This window comes from Doryrhamphus excisus, unplaced genomic scaffold, assembly GCF_037039965.1.
Source record: "Doryrhamphus excisus strain RoL-2023G ecotype Guam unplaced genomic scaffold, RoL_Dexc_Guam_v1.1 HiC_scaffold_24, whole genome shotgun sequence".
NCBI classification, from domain to species: Eukaryota; Metazoa; Chordata; class Actinopteri; order Syngnathiformes; family Syngnathidae; genus Doryrhamphus; species Doryrhamphus excisus.
This window is the reverse complement of record NW_027621862.1, coordinates 3019786-3035008: the sequence shown is the minus strand read 5'-3', so window position 1 is coordinate 3035008 and position 15223 is coordinate 3019786. Positions and strand designations below refer to the sequence as shown.

At 39.8% G+C, this 15223-nt stretch overlaps 1 protein-coding gene across 1 annotated transcript in view; it reads right to left on the bottom strand.

The window, feature by feature from the left end:
• Positions 1-15223, bottom strand: part of nrg3b (neuregulin 3b) — a 241533-nt gene that overhangs the window by 44523 nt on the left and 181787 nt on the right. The window contains exon 3 of the mRNA XM_058061816.2: positions 2193-2266. Within this exon, the coding sequence (XP_057917799.2) occupies positions 2193-2266 (74 nt within the window). The remainder of the gene's footprint in view (positions 1-2192; positions 2267-15223) is intronic.

Here is a 15223-nt window from a genome sequence, read left to right as displayed (position 1 = left end):
ATAGAAAATGGATGTGTGGTGTCAAATAGGAGAAATAACAACTCCCACAATGAAACATGGACGCCACAAGGGACGTAGGAATTGAACTCGGGTCTCCTAGCTGTGTGGCCTGCGCGCTTTTCAAGAATGTATGAGTTAATAAATGGTTGAATCTGGCGTGTTATTCGTAAAATATGTATCAGATTTTACATACGTTTTGCCTAAATACAACATTTTCCAGCATAAAGATAAGCTGCAAGTATAAGGCATTCAGAAAACACATTGGAAGACATGATGATATGCGGTACTCTGTTAGTATACTCTGCTAGGTACTGTTAGTGTAATGTCGGTGAGATACACAAGCACCAGACTTGATCGCTGGACAAACAGACTTTTATTGCAGGTTGGAATTATCTCATAACACAACCAACGGTAAAACTCTTGTTATCATAGGAAGATGACGATTTCATTCTCCCTATTTCGAAGACAAAAATGACCGTGTGACATCGTCTCGGCGTGCCACATGTTGAAAAGCCCTACGTATGCAATATTTGTTCGTCAATTTGACTAATATTGTGTTTAAACAAGGCTTTCAGAGATGGATCAGCCCTCCAGTTTTGCCTAATCCGACTAACAGATGGGCACACAGATGGATGCCAGAGTTATTAAACCCATACACCAAAACAGATACTCCAAATACACAACTCAGAGTACCGTTGCTTGACACAGCTTCTTTTCTTTTTCTACTCCTGTGACTGCAAACATTTCTATGGGAGATCTTTATCACGTTGACATGCATGTACAATGAAAAAAAAACATCCCGAGTTAAAGATACAAGGACTTTCAGCCTTTCCCACAAGGCAGCCGTTTTTATGAATGCGTGCTTTTTTATGTAAGTGTGCGTCACAAAAAGCTTCATTTCTCCTCGTACCGTGTGTTTGATACCAGCAGGGCCCTATGAGAGCCAGTTAATTGGGTCACAAGTCAGCGTCGCAAAAATACTATGTGCTTTATACGTCCCTTGTGGCGTCCATGTTTCATTGTGGGAGTTGTTATTTCTCCTATTTGACATCACATATACATTTTCTATGGCGGCAGATTGACGTTTTTATTATATTTCTGACATATTATACATACATGAGTTCGATTCCACCCTCGGATATCTCTGTGTGGAGTTTGCATGTTCTCACCGTGCATGCGTGGGTTTTTCTCCGGGTACTCCGGTTTCCTCCCACATTCCCAAAAACATGCTAGGTTAATTAGCGACTCCAAATTGTCCATAGGTATGAATGTGAGTGTGAATGGTTGTTTGTCTATATGTGCCCTGTGATTGGCTGGTGAGGCTGGTACCCCGTCTCTCACCCAAAGACAGCTGGGATAGGCTCCAGCACCCCTGCATCCCTTGTGAGGATAAGCGGTAGAAAATGAATGAATGAATGAATGTATTGCAGTACTTGATTAGACTAATAATAGGCTATAGTCAACCACAAGACAGCGATCAATTCATTAATTTATGAATTTTTGAAACTTAATGACTGTATTATGGACTGAGTGGTTAGCGCACAGCGAGGAGACCCAAGTTCGATTCCACAGTCGGCCATCTCTGGCCGGGTTTTCTCCGGGTACTCCGGTTTCCTCCCACATTCCAAAAACATGCTAGGTTAATTAGCGACTCCAAATTGTCCATAGGTATGAATGTGAGTGTGAATGGTTGTTTGTCTATATGTGCCCTGTGATTGGCTGGTGAGGCTGGTACCCCGTCTCTCACCCAAAGACAGCTGGGATAGGCTCCAGCACCCCTGCATCCCTTGTGAGGATAAGTGGTAGAAAATGACTGAATGAATGAATGTATTGCAGTATTTGATTAGACTAATAATAGGCTATAGTCAACCACAAGACAGCGATCAATTAATTAATTTATGAATTTTTGAAACTTAATGACTGTATTATGGACTGAGTGGTTAGCGCACAGCTAGGAGACCCGAGTTCGATTCCACCCTCGGCCATCTCTGGCTTGAGTGAATCTGTGAAATTGTGGCAAGGGATTACTGTATTATGTAAGAGAATGGGTTATGTGTAATATGATTAATAATTATTATCATTATTACCTAAAACTGAAGCTATTTTTGTTTCTTTTACCCAATCACCTTATTGGTTGGTGTCACCGTTAAATACACAAATACAAAACAAAAAAATTCAAAAAGAGGACATACTTGGGTCGGACAAGATGGCATCGGTCTTGGGTACAAACTGGTCACACCGTAGACCGTGGTAGCCTTCCTTACACCTGCAGGACACACACAAAAACAAACAGTCAGGTGACAAATGAACCCAAAAAAAAGCGAAGTACAGGAAAGCTAAGGACCGAGGGGGATGGAACAGGAACTGTCAGGAAGGAGTAAAAAAAAGGCCGTCTGTAGCATGCCTGATAGCAAATGAGTGACAGGAAGGCCAGGTCCTGGTGGAGAAGCTGAGATGGAGAGTACTCGGGAGTGATGTAAGTGATAAAGCTATGGTTGCAAGAGTCGTGTAAACACTGTCCTGACGACGTCTGAACTTTTGGCGCCGGTAATCCCAATGTCATAAAGACAAAAAGATAAAGTCAGAACGTCAGTCACATTTTTATTACAGTATTTTTATTTTTTAAACTCCACACTGCCGGCAGCACTCATGCAGCCCCAGACCACCACACTGTTGACTGTAGGCGAATATCTTCTAATAATAGCAGTGTATTGACTCATTGTCAGGGCGGCACGGTGGAGAGTGGTTAGCGCGCAGACCTCGCAGCTAGGAGACCAGGGTTCAATTCCACCCTCGGGCATCTCTGTGTGGAGTTTGCATGTTCTCCCCCGTGCATGCGTGGGTTTTCTCCGGGTACTCCGGTTTCCTCCCACATTCCAAAAACATGCTAGGTTAATTAGCATGTATGAATGTGAGTGTGAATGGTTGTTTGATTAGACTAATAACATGCTATAGTCAACCACAAGACAGCGATCAATTAGTTAATTTATGAATTTCTGAAACTTAATGACTGTATTATGGACTGAGCGCAGGCCACACAGCGAGGAGACCCGAGTTCGATTCCACCCTCGGCCATCTCTGGCCGGGTTTTCTCCGGGTACTCCGGTTTCCTCTCACATTCCAAAAACATGCTAGGTTAATTAGCGACTCCAAATTGTCCATAGGTATGAATGTGAGTGTGAATGGTTGTTTGTCTATATGTGCCCTGTGATTGGCTGGCCACCAGTCCAGGGTGTACCCCGCCTCTCGCCCGAAGACAGCTGGGATAGGCTCCAGCACCCCAGCACCCCAGCGAGGATAAGAGGTAGAAAATGTATGAATGTATTTAATGTATTGCAGTATTTAATTTGACTAATAATAGGCTATAGTCAACCACAAGACAGCGATCAATTAATTAATTTGTGAATTTTTGAAACTTAATGACTGTATTATGGACTGAGTGGTTAGCGCGCAGGCCACACAGCGAGGAGACCCGAGTTCAATTCCACCCTCGGCAATCTCTGGCCGGGTTTTCTCCGGGTACTCCGGTTTCCTCTCACATTCCAAAAACATGCTAGGTTAATTAGCGACTCCAAATTGTCCATAGGTATGAATGTGAGTGTGAATGGTTGTTTGTCTATATGTGCCCTGTGATTGGCTGGCCACCAGTCCAGGGTGTACCCCGCCTCTCGCCCGAAGACAGCTGGAATAGGCTCCAGCACCCCGGCGACCCTCGTGAGGAAAAGCGGTAGAAAATGAATGAATGAATGACTCATTGTCAGTGGCTAGTACCTCTATACTGCTGTAAAAACTGCATATTGCAGTAGTAAGCATTTTACATAGCAGTATAGTTGCCTTTCATGCAGTAACTGGAGTCGAATCCAACAACTGCAAATATGTCGAATTTGATGCCCGACAAGAAACCCGCTCAACGTGGGTGTTGCAGACCTTGTTAGATAGTGTCACCTTGTCATCTAAAAGGGGGGCCCACCTTATCAAGTCTTGATCATCAAAACCAGTATCATCTCCGCCGCACTCTGGCAGTGCAGTGATAGCACATTTTCACAAATAAATAGATAAATACATAATAAAAAAAAAACCCAGCTGGAAGAAAAATGATGCTGAAAGAATTTGGGAATCTCTGCAAAGCTGCAGGGGCAAAGTAGACACAGATGACAACTTAGTGTGTGTGTGTGTGTGTGTGTGTGTGTGTGTGTGTGTGTGTGTGTAAGCTTGATCCACTTCACATCCCACATGGTCACGCCATCCCATCCATTGTTACCATTACAATGAGTTCCTGTTTAACAGCCAGGCAGACAGGAAGTGAGAGCCTGGAGGTTCACGTTGAAGTAATACCAACAAATAAATAATAATATTAATAAATTGAGCCTGAAATAAATACTCTCTTTATGCTTTTAGTGAACATTAAAAAATATACAATATGCTGGTTAGTATTAAAGGAGTGCGCAGTTTGTAGAAAATGTGTAAGTACTTATTATTCCATTGTTAATAATAATAACAATAACAATAATAATAATAGTAATAATAATAAAAGTTAAATAATATCATATTAATGGTAGAATATTTAGTGTAATATTACTGATACAAAGTAAAATAATAATAATAATAATAATAATAATAATAATAATAATAATAATAATAATAATAATAATAATAACGCGTTCTGCAAGACAGAGATAGAAAGTATATAAAAATAGAAAATAATAATAATTATTGTTAAATAATTATCGGGTTATTATCATCATTATTTTTATGTATATTGTTATAATAATAATAATAATAATAATAATAATAATAATAATAATAATAATAATAATAATAATAATAATAATAATAATAATAATAATAATAATAATAATGTTATTATTATTAATTATAATAATAATTATTAATATTATCATTGGTTTTTTTCCATTTATTAATAATTAAATAAAATTTTTAACCTTTCTTTAACCAGATACAATATAACAAGATTGAAAAATATGGAGAAAATGTATTTTTTTTAAATCAATAAATAAAAATACATATATAATTCAAACATTAATTATTACATATTGATTTATTTTTTATATTATATACTTCAATAAATAATAAATATAGAATAAAAATATTATTAATTGATAACATCTTATCTATTGATTTTTTCCATCTTTCTTGTAGAACTTCACATAATACACACGGTAATAATAATAATAATAATAATAATAGTTAATACTATTGTTTTTTTACCATAAGGTAGCCAATTATTCATTTAAAATTACAAATAAAATATATGAATAAATATATGCATATAATACATATATAAATACAATAATAAACATTACCTGGTGCATTTCTATTTATGCTAACTATGAATCAAACGTATTACTATAATAACAATGGGGACTCTTTGCAGACTATTATACACTTAATAATGTGTCACATGAGGTAATATATTCAACCTGAGTCCATGCTAAATGTGCTGCAATTTAAAATGCAATTTCCCAATCAGTTTAAGTAAGACACCAGTTGAAACCCGTCGGCAGCAGCGTGAATTCATGAGGTGAGCGCAACGCCATTAAAGAGACGAATAGCTGGCGTAAATTATTAACATACTGTGTGTACAGTGTATCGTCTTCGAGGATAAATGAGAACAATTGCATATTTTATGAGGCCTCCCCCTGGTAAAGCAGCAAAGTTTAAAAAGTTAATGAATTCTTAAATATTGCGTCTTAATTTATTGAGCGTGTCGGGGGTTGATCCATATGAGGGAAGTGGAGTTATTTAAATGAATTAAAAAAATAATAATAATAAAAAAACAGAGTCCCCCTCAGGAAGATTCAGCATGTTCCCTCCCTAGTGTCTGCGTCAGTTACACAACGTTTGAAGTTGTTTCATAAGACATGCAGACGCTAATTTGCAGAGGACTGTGGGAGACGGCTTGAAGCCCACCCATCGCACTCCCACGCGTTCTCAGTGCTAATTAACAGCGATTGGCTATGAGGTAACGCTCTCCAGACGAGGAGGTGTGGTTTGCATGGCGGTGCAAAGCAGGTGGGTCGCCTGGTTTAGTATTTATAGTATTTATTCATTCATTTTCTGCCGCTTTTCCTCCCGAGGGACACAGGGGTGCTGGAGCCTATCCCAGCCAGAGATGGCCGAGGGTGGAATCAAACTTGGGTCTCCTAGCTGTGTGGCCTAAGTGCTAACCACTCAGTCCATAATACAGTCATTAAGTTTCAGAGATTCATTAATTAATTAATTGATCGCTGTCTTGTGGTTTACTATAGCATGTTATTAGTCTAATCGAATACTACAATACATTCATTCATTCATTCATTTTCTACCTCTTATACTCACGAGGGACGCAGGGGTGCTGGAGCCTACCCCAGCTGTCTTCGGGTGAGAGGCGGGTTACACCCTGGACTGGTGGCCAGCCAATCACAGGGCACATATACCCGGAGAAAATCCGGCCAGAGATGGCCAACGGTGGAATCGAACTCAGGTCTCCTAGCTGTGTGGCCTACGTGCTAACCACTCAGTCCATAATACAGTCATTAAGTTTCAGATATTCATAAATTAATTAATTGATCGCTGTCTTGTGGTTTACTATAGCCTATTATTAGTCTAATCAAATACTACAATACATTCATTCATTCATTCATTTTCTACCTCTTATCCTCACGAGGGACGCAGGGGTGCTGGAGCCTATCCCAGCTGTCTTCGGGCGAGAGGCGGGTTACACCCTGGACTGGTGGCCAGCCAATCACAGCGCACATATAGACAAACAACCATTCACACTCACATTCATACCTATGGACAATTTGGAGTCGCTAATTAACCTAGCATGTTTTTGGAATGTGGGAGGAAACCGGAGTACCCGGAGAAAACCTGACCAGAGATGGCCAAGGGTGGAATCGAACTTGGTCTCCGAGCTGTGTGGCCTACGCGCTAACCACTCAGTCCATAGTACAATCATTAAGTTTCAGAAATTCACAAATTAATAAATTGATCGCTGTCTTGTGGTTGACTATAGCCTATTATTAGTCAAGTCAAATACTGCAATACATTAAATACATTCATTCATTTTCTACCTCTTATCCTCGCTGGGGTGCTGGAGCCTATCCCAGCTGTCTTCGGTGCGGGAGGCGGGGTACACCCTGGACTGGTGGCCAGCCAATCACAGGGCACATATAGACAAACAACCATTCACACTCACATTCATACCTATGGACAATTTGGAGTCGCTAATTAACCTAGCATGTTTTTGGAATGTGGGAGGAAACCGGAGTACCCGGAAAAAAAAACCCACCCATGCACAGGGAGAACATGCAAACTCCACATAGAGATGGCCGAGGGTGGAATCGAACCCGTGTCTCCGAGCTGTGAGGCCTGCGCGCTAACCACTTGCCCACTGTGTCAGCCATTTATAGTATTTGGTTATTTTAAATTTCAATTTATTAATCATATTTTCTTCTATCAATTTGTGTTAACATGAAACAAATAATACTTCCACACACGCAGTACACAAGTACTCACACAATGGCTGCAGGATATGAGCTCCTTTTGGAACATCACACACCAAAACACACTCAAAAGTGCATCATTATCTTGCGTTGTTTACCATCCATTTACATTGTTTGCATCTCTGCTCAAGTGTGGCTCGTTTCGTAGCGCTACAAAAAGATGGAGATAGCCAGAGAGGCGTTTCCGCCCTTTGTTGGCTTGTGAGATGGAATACTAACGAGAAGGAGCCTCAGCTCCAGCACTCCAGGGAGAGAAGGAAGGTAGGTGGGGGCCGGAATGTCGTAGGAGCAGAAGTCGTAAAACAAACAGCCGCTGTGCATTTTAGATCAGAAGTATTTGTTAACCTTCCTCTTGTGTTAGATTTCTGGTATTAACGGGTCGGATTTGACCCGTGTATTAAATCAGTTATAAAATAAAAACAATAAGTTACAATCAAATTTCTCATGTCTTGGTTAGCATTCTTAGGCTTCCTCATCCATGAAAATAATAGTTTTAATACTTTTGGTGTGGGCATGGAGGCCTTTTTTTGTCACTATAAGGCTCGATTTTAATTTCCAAAAATGGTCAAATGAACCTAAAAAAATCATATTAATAAATTGAATTATTTTTTTTATTACTGACAGCTATAGAACATATCTCTTAAATTAATTAGTTTTATTTATTTTCTCATTTTAGTATTAAATTACTAAAGAAACATCTATGGTGTTCGGGTGAATTTTGACCCATATATATTAATGTCAGAGTGGCACGGTGATCTAGTGGTTAGCGTGCAGACCTCACAGCTAGGAGACCCAGGTTCAATTCCAACCTTTGCCATCTCTGTGTGGAGTTTGTATGTTCTCCGGGTACTCCGGTTTCCTCCCACATTCCAAAAACATGCTAGGTTAATTAGCAACTGTCAATAGGTATGAATGTGAGTGTGAATGGTTGTTTGTCTATATGTGCCCTGTGATTGGCTGGTCCAGGGTGTACCCCGCCTCTCGCCCGAAGACAGCTGGGATAGGCTCCAGCACCCTCGTGAGGATAAGCGGTAGAAAATGAATGTATTGCAATATTTGATTTGACTCATAATAGGCTATAGTTAACCACAAGACAGCGATCAATTAATTTATGAATTTTTGAAACTTAATGACTGTATTATGGACTGAGTGGTTAGCGCTAACCACTCGATTTCCAAAAATGGTTAAAATATTGCTTTATAGTCATATTATTATAACCGGGTCGAAACCGACCCTAACAATACAGTGGTCATAATTTCAACCAGACCGTTTTAAAATTAAGTAAAAAATATTTTTTGTTTTATTTTGTTGAAATAGAGTCAAAAAGCTTTGATGCAATAAACAAATGTTATATGATTCTTTTTATGCATTAAAATATAAAACAGTTGGTACAAAAGAGGAGGGTTAATAACGACTCAGGATCCGAATCTGGACCATCTATTGTGAACCAGATGCACGAGTGCCGGCTGCATGAGTGCTGCCAGCACCGGACGAGCTGTGGTTCATTGACGTAAACGCTAATTCTAACATGCATTGTGGCATTATCAGCAGGCTAATATCCACTCCCTTCAAAAAAAAAATGGTTGAGTATAATAAACGTCTACACACGGACTACTCTAAAGTATACCCGGTCTATGTTATTGTCCATAGAGAAGACATAAACAATAGTTGCTGATATGTGCTATTTTTGGCATGTGCATATATCTAAAGCACGGCACGAGTCGGAACAGATGTATGCAACTCCTGAGACGTCACAAAGACAAAACCTGGGAAAAATTAAAAAAATAACAGAATGTGCTGAATGAGATTGTAATACACAGCTGGCACCTGATCCAATCTGTGTGTGATGATTAAGAACTTGCACACAACAATCACTTTCTCTTAATTACCACACTTTTTAGCACTGCCCCCCCCCAATCTCAATGTCAAAGATAATCATTTTTTGGCAGCAGGCGTTTAGACAGCACAACACTTTGGACTCGGTGCCGCATTTCATCAAGTGTTACTGAACTGAACGGAATTATAAAAATAGGCTCCACCCCTCCGGCTCCCCCGCGACCTTCGTGAGGATAAGTGGTAGAAAATGAAATTACTATGAAATAAATGTGATATTTTGCCGCAATTTCAATTGCTGTACGTAATGCAAAGTCAAAATATATATTTTTACAATTTTTACATATACACAGTAAATATTAACTGTACATATACTGCATATATTGCATGGATGCAGAGTAAAATGTTTGTCAAATATTTTATATTAACATTAATTAGGAATAATTGTCCATTTAACATAATTATCAATGCATATATTAGTATAATTAATAAACATTAAATAATATCACATTAATTGTAGAATATTTTGTTGCTGTTGCATGTTACTGACACAATGTAAAATAATAAAAATAAATGATAATAATGATAAAAAATAATGATAGTAAATAATAATGATAATAATAATAATAATAATAATGATGATAATAATAATAACAATAATAATAATAACTCGCCCGAAGACAGCTGGCATAGGCTCCAGCACCCCCACAACCCTTGTGAGGATAAGCTGTAGAAAATGAATGAATGAATGAACAATAATAATAATAACGATAATAATAATAATGATAATAATAATAACAATAATAATAATAACTCCTCCGAAGACAGCTGGGATAGGCTCCAGCACCCCCGCGACCCTTGTGAGGATAAGCGGTAGAAAATGAATGAATGAACAATAATAATAACAATAATAACAATAATAATAACAATAATAATAATAATAATAACTCGTCCGAAGACAGCTGGGATAGGCTCCAGCACCCCCGCAACCCTTGTGAGGATAAGTGGTAGAAAATGAATGAATGAATGAACAATAATAATAATAATAATAACGATGATATTAATAACGATGATAATAATAACGATGATAATAATAATAACAATAATAATAACTCACCCGAAGACAGCTGGGATAGGCTCCAGCACCCCCACAACCCTTGTGAGGATAAGCGGTAGAAAATGAATGAATGAATGAATGAACAATAATAATAATAATTAAGATAATAACAACGAGCCCGAAGACAGCTGGGATAGGCCCCAGCACCCCCGCTAACCTTGTGAGGATAAGTGGTAGAAAATGAATGAATGAATGAATGAACAATAATAATAATAACATTATATGGATACCGATTATTTATATACGTGAACAGATACAGACAGTGGTGTACTCAATCATCCCTACTAATAATATATTTATTCATTAATAATTACTCAAAAATGAGACGCTGATGTGCAAACCTGAAAATCAATCATTTTGTCCAGGTGCAATGCCTCCATGCTACTGTCGACATTTATTTTTTCAACAAGCGGTCAATCAAACGTCAGATCCTACATAAGCATCAAACGGTAACTTGGCAACATGAAAAACAACAACAAAAATATAAAATATCACTCGGGGTCTGGCGTATCTCCGTCCTTACAATACAACGCTCCAAACCTCATTAAACCCTCGCGGGATGAAGACGTCCTGGCTTGTTTGCACATCAGCGGTGGCTCTAGAATGAAAGTGGCTGCTGGCAACGTATTACGGCGCTACATCATGACAGCGCGCTCCCGTACTGCTGTAACAGGTGCTGTTTCAAAGGAGCAGAGATAAGACAGGGGAGGAGGATTGTGAGGGAACGAGGGAGGGGTGGGGGGGGGGGGCGGCAAGTGTTGTATTGCTCTTCAACTTCAGACGTTTCTGTTACCTTCGAGAACACGAAGCGCCATGAAAAAATAAAACAATCTATACTGGTTTGAAGAGAGTACGTCTTGAAGATGTACTTTTGATGAGTCAAATAGGTGTTTTTTCAGCTGCAGTCTGTATAGGTTAATATTTATACAGTAAAGGTTGCCCTTGCAGAACTTCATTTGCTATAAATTCATTCATTTATTCATTTTTTACCGCTTACCCTCACGAGGGTCACAGGGGATGTTAGAATTAGCGTTTCCCTCAATGAACCACAGCTCCCCCGGTGCTGGCAGCACTCATGCAGCCTGCACTCGTGCATCTGGTTCACAATTGGTGGTCCAGATTCGGATCCTGAGTCGTTATTAACACTCCTCTTGTGTTAGGGTCGCACCGACCGTTTTACATTTTAATGCATAAAAAGAATCACGTAACATTCATTTATTGCATTAAGGCTTTTTGACTTTGTCAGGAAACTCTATTTCAACAAAATAAAAACAAAAAAATATTTTTTTCTAAATTTTAAAACAGTCTGGTTGAAATTATGACCACTGTATTGTTAGGGTCGGTTTCGACCCGGTTATAATAATATGACTATAAAGCAATATTTTAACCATTTTAACCACTTTTGGAAATTGAGTGGTTCGCGCTAACCACTCAGTCCATAATACAGTCATTAAGTTTCAAAAATTCATAAATTAATGAATTGATCGCTGTCTTGTGGTTGACTATAGCCTATTATTAGTCAAATCAAATATTGCAATACATTCATTCATTCATTTTCTACCGCTTATCCTCACGAGAGTCGCGGGGGTTGCTGGAGCCTATCCCAGCTGTTTTCGGTCGAGAGGCGGGGTACACCCTGGACTCGTGGCCAGCCAATCACAGGGCACATATAGACAAACAACCATTCACACTCACATTCATACCTATGGACAATTTGGAGTCGCCTACCTACTACCATACCATCGCCAATTATCGCCAATTAACTATGGAGTTAATTATTGGAGTTAATTAACCTGTGAAGTCACCAATTAACCTATTATGTTTTTGGAATCTGTGAGGAAACCGGAGTACCCGGAGAACACAGAGATGGCCGAGGGTGGAATTGAACCCTGGTCTCCTAGCTGTGAGGTCTGCGCGCAAACCACTCGACCGCCGTGCAACCCAATTTGTACTCCAGAGTACAGAGTACTCCACTATCTGTATCTGTTCACCCATCTAAATGATCTATATCTGTACTCAGAGTGGGTATATAGGAGTATATACCAGAAGTGGGGCTGCACGGTGGTCGAGTGGTTAGCGCGCAGACCTCACAGCTAGGAGACCCGAGGTAAAGCCCACCCTCGGCCAACTCTGGGTTTTCTTCAGGTACTCCGGTTTCCTCCCACATTCCAAAAACATTGGTGCTTCCATAGGTTAATTAACTCCAATTAACTCCAATTAACAATTAGTTAATTGGCGATACCATAGGTATGAATGTGAGTGTGAATGGTTGTTTGTCTATATGTGCCCTGTGATTGGCTGGCCATCAGTCCAGGGTGTACCCCGCGTCTCGCATGAAGAAGACAGCTGGGATAGGCTCCAGCAAACCCCGCGACCCTCGTAAGGATAAGTGGTAGAAAATGAATAAATGAATACCAGAAGTGGGTGTGGTCTAACCATAAATGGGTGGGGCTTACATCAGTACAAGATGTTCTAGCTGCTACCATCCGGGCTCCGATACCGATAAGCCAAAAACCAGTTTCTCCCCCAAAGCCATCAACTCCCTTCAATAACACTAACCAAGTAACCAAGGCAACCAATCTTCCTGTACAGTCTATATCCTATGTGGAATACATTTTTCTCTTGCGCAATACCTGCTATGTGCACTCATTGGCAGCAGTGGGCACACGCGTGTCACATGTATCTGCAGCCTCACACTAAAGTGCTATGTCGTGTCTTGTGTGCTCCCAAATCGGCACTGAGGCTGTATGCACCACATACAAATCCCCAGATTTTGACCATGTTTTTGCAAGTCAACAGCACACACTTAACAAGTATGGCGGCTTTGGACCACCACTTTTATACTGTAGTCACCAAGTGCACGGTCTAAAAATCATACGCTAATGTTGATGTGTGTTGGTTGCATCCAATTAACAAAACAAAATATCCTAGAATTTGACAATTTCTGTGCCAAAAAGTCAAATCTATGTGGATTTACCTCACTGATGTTGCCGTAGAAACACAACCAGAGCAGAAATGACCTTTATCTTAACAGGTGCACCATTTCATAGTAAATTGGAGCAGCCGAAAATTACACAGCAAGGCAGTAACACCGCTTGTTTTCTTGTTGACTTGATATTTCATTTACCGTACAGTATAATCAAAGTATCTTTTTCTCCACTATCGCTTGACACGGAGTTCAATACTTTTATCAACCATTTTCCAAGGAGTCATAGTTTCGGGCTAACCTGTCTTGCTTGCAGAGAAACAGAAAGAAAAGCTGTGATTCACAAGTCATTAGAGAGGTTAGCATGTATAAAAGTATACCTTTCATTCATTCATTTTCTACCAGTTATCCTCAAAAGGATCACAGAGGGGTGCTGGAGCCTATCCCAGCTGTCTTCCGGTGAGAGGCGGGGTACACCTCGGACAAGTCGCCAGCCAGTCATAGGGCACATATAGACAATACAAACAACCATTCACACTCACATTCATACCTATGAACAATTTGGAGTCGCTAATTAACCTAGCATAGTTAATATTCTGCATCATACATTGGTAGTGTATTGTCTGGTTGATGTGGCACAATACTCTTACTGTAGAACTGTATCTATATATATTTTCATGAGTGTCAGGGGGTGCTGGAGCCTATCCCAGCTGTCTTGGGGCGAGAGGCAGGGTACACCCTGGACTGGTGGCCAGCCAATCACCGGGCACATTCCAAAAACATGCTAGGTTAATTAGCGACTCCAAATTGTCCATAGGTATGAATGTGAGTGTGAATGGTTGTTTGTCTATATGTGCCCTGTGATTGGCTGGTTGGCCACCAGTCCAGGGTGTACAGCCATCTGGGATAGGCTCCAGCACCCCCACGACCCTTGTGAGGATAAGCGGTAGAAAATGAATGAATGTATTGCAATATTTGACTAATAATAGGCTATAGTATAGTATATAGTATAGTCAACCACAAGACAGCGATCAATTAATTAATTTGTGAATTTCTGAAACTTAATGACTGTATTATGGACTGAGTGGTTAGTGCGCAGGCCACACAGCTTGGAGACCCGAGTTCGATTCCACCCTTGGCCAAACATGCTAGGTTAATTAGCGACTCCAAATTATCCATAGGTATGAATGTGAGTGTGAATGGTTGTTTGTCTATATGTGCCCTGTGATTGGCTGGCCACCAGTCCATGGTGTACCCTGCCTCTCGCATGAAGAAGACGGTTGGGATAGGCTCCAGCATACCCGGGACCCTTGTGAGGATAAGATGTATAGGAAATGGATGGATGGACAACTACAGTACTTTATATGGTATACATGTTGGAACTGCATATAAAATATTCACATTACAGTGTATTTGCATTTGCATAAACATATTTTTCTATGTAATTTATTTCAAATGTGTTTCAAATATTTTTGTTAGATTTAGGCAACAAAGGTTGTTTGCATTTAACATTAAGGATGAAAATGAAGCTTCTTAACGGCAGAGCTCCACATGAGTGGATATTATTATGAATAAATGAGAAGTAAGTAAGGAACGCAGCTGCACTCCACACATTGAGTTAAAAGCTGTATTATGACCAGCCATCACATCAGACACTCTCAATGTTTTCACAGCAGAAATAAATGAAAATGCCCTACAGAAGCTGCGGGTAAACACCACCGCTATCGAGTGTGTGGGGGGATTATGTTATGCTTTTTCTCTGCAAACATCGATGACATTAGTTCCGCCCGTTTCACTTCACATCAGCATCTGCAAAAGTTGTTTTTTTTGGGTGAGGGGGGG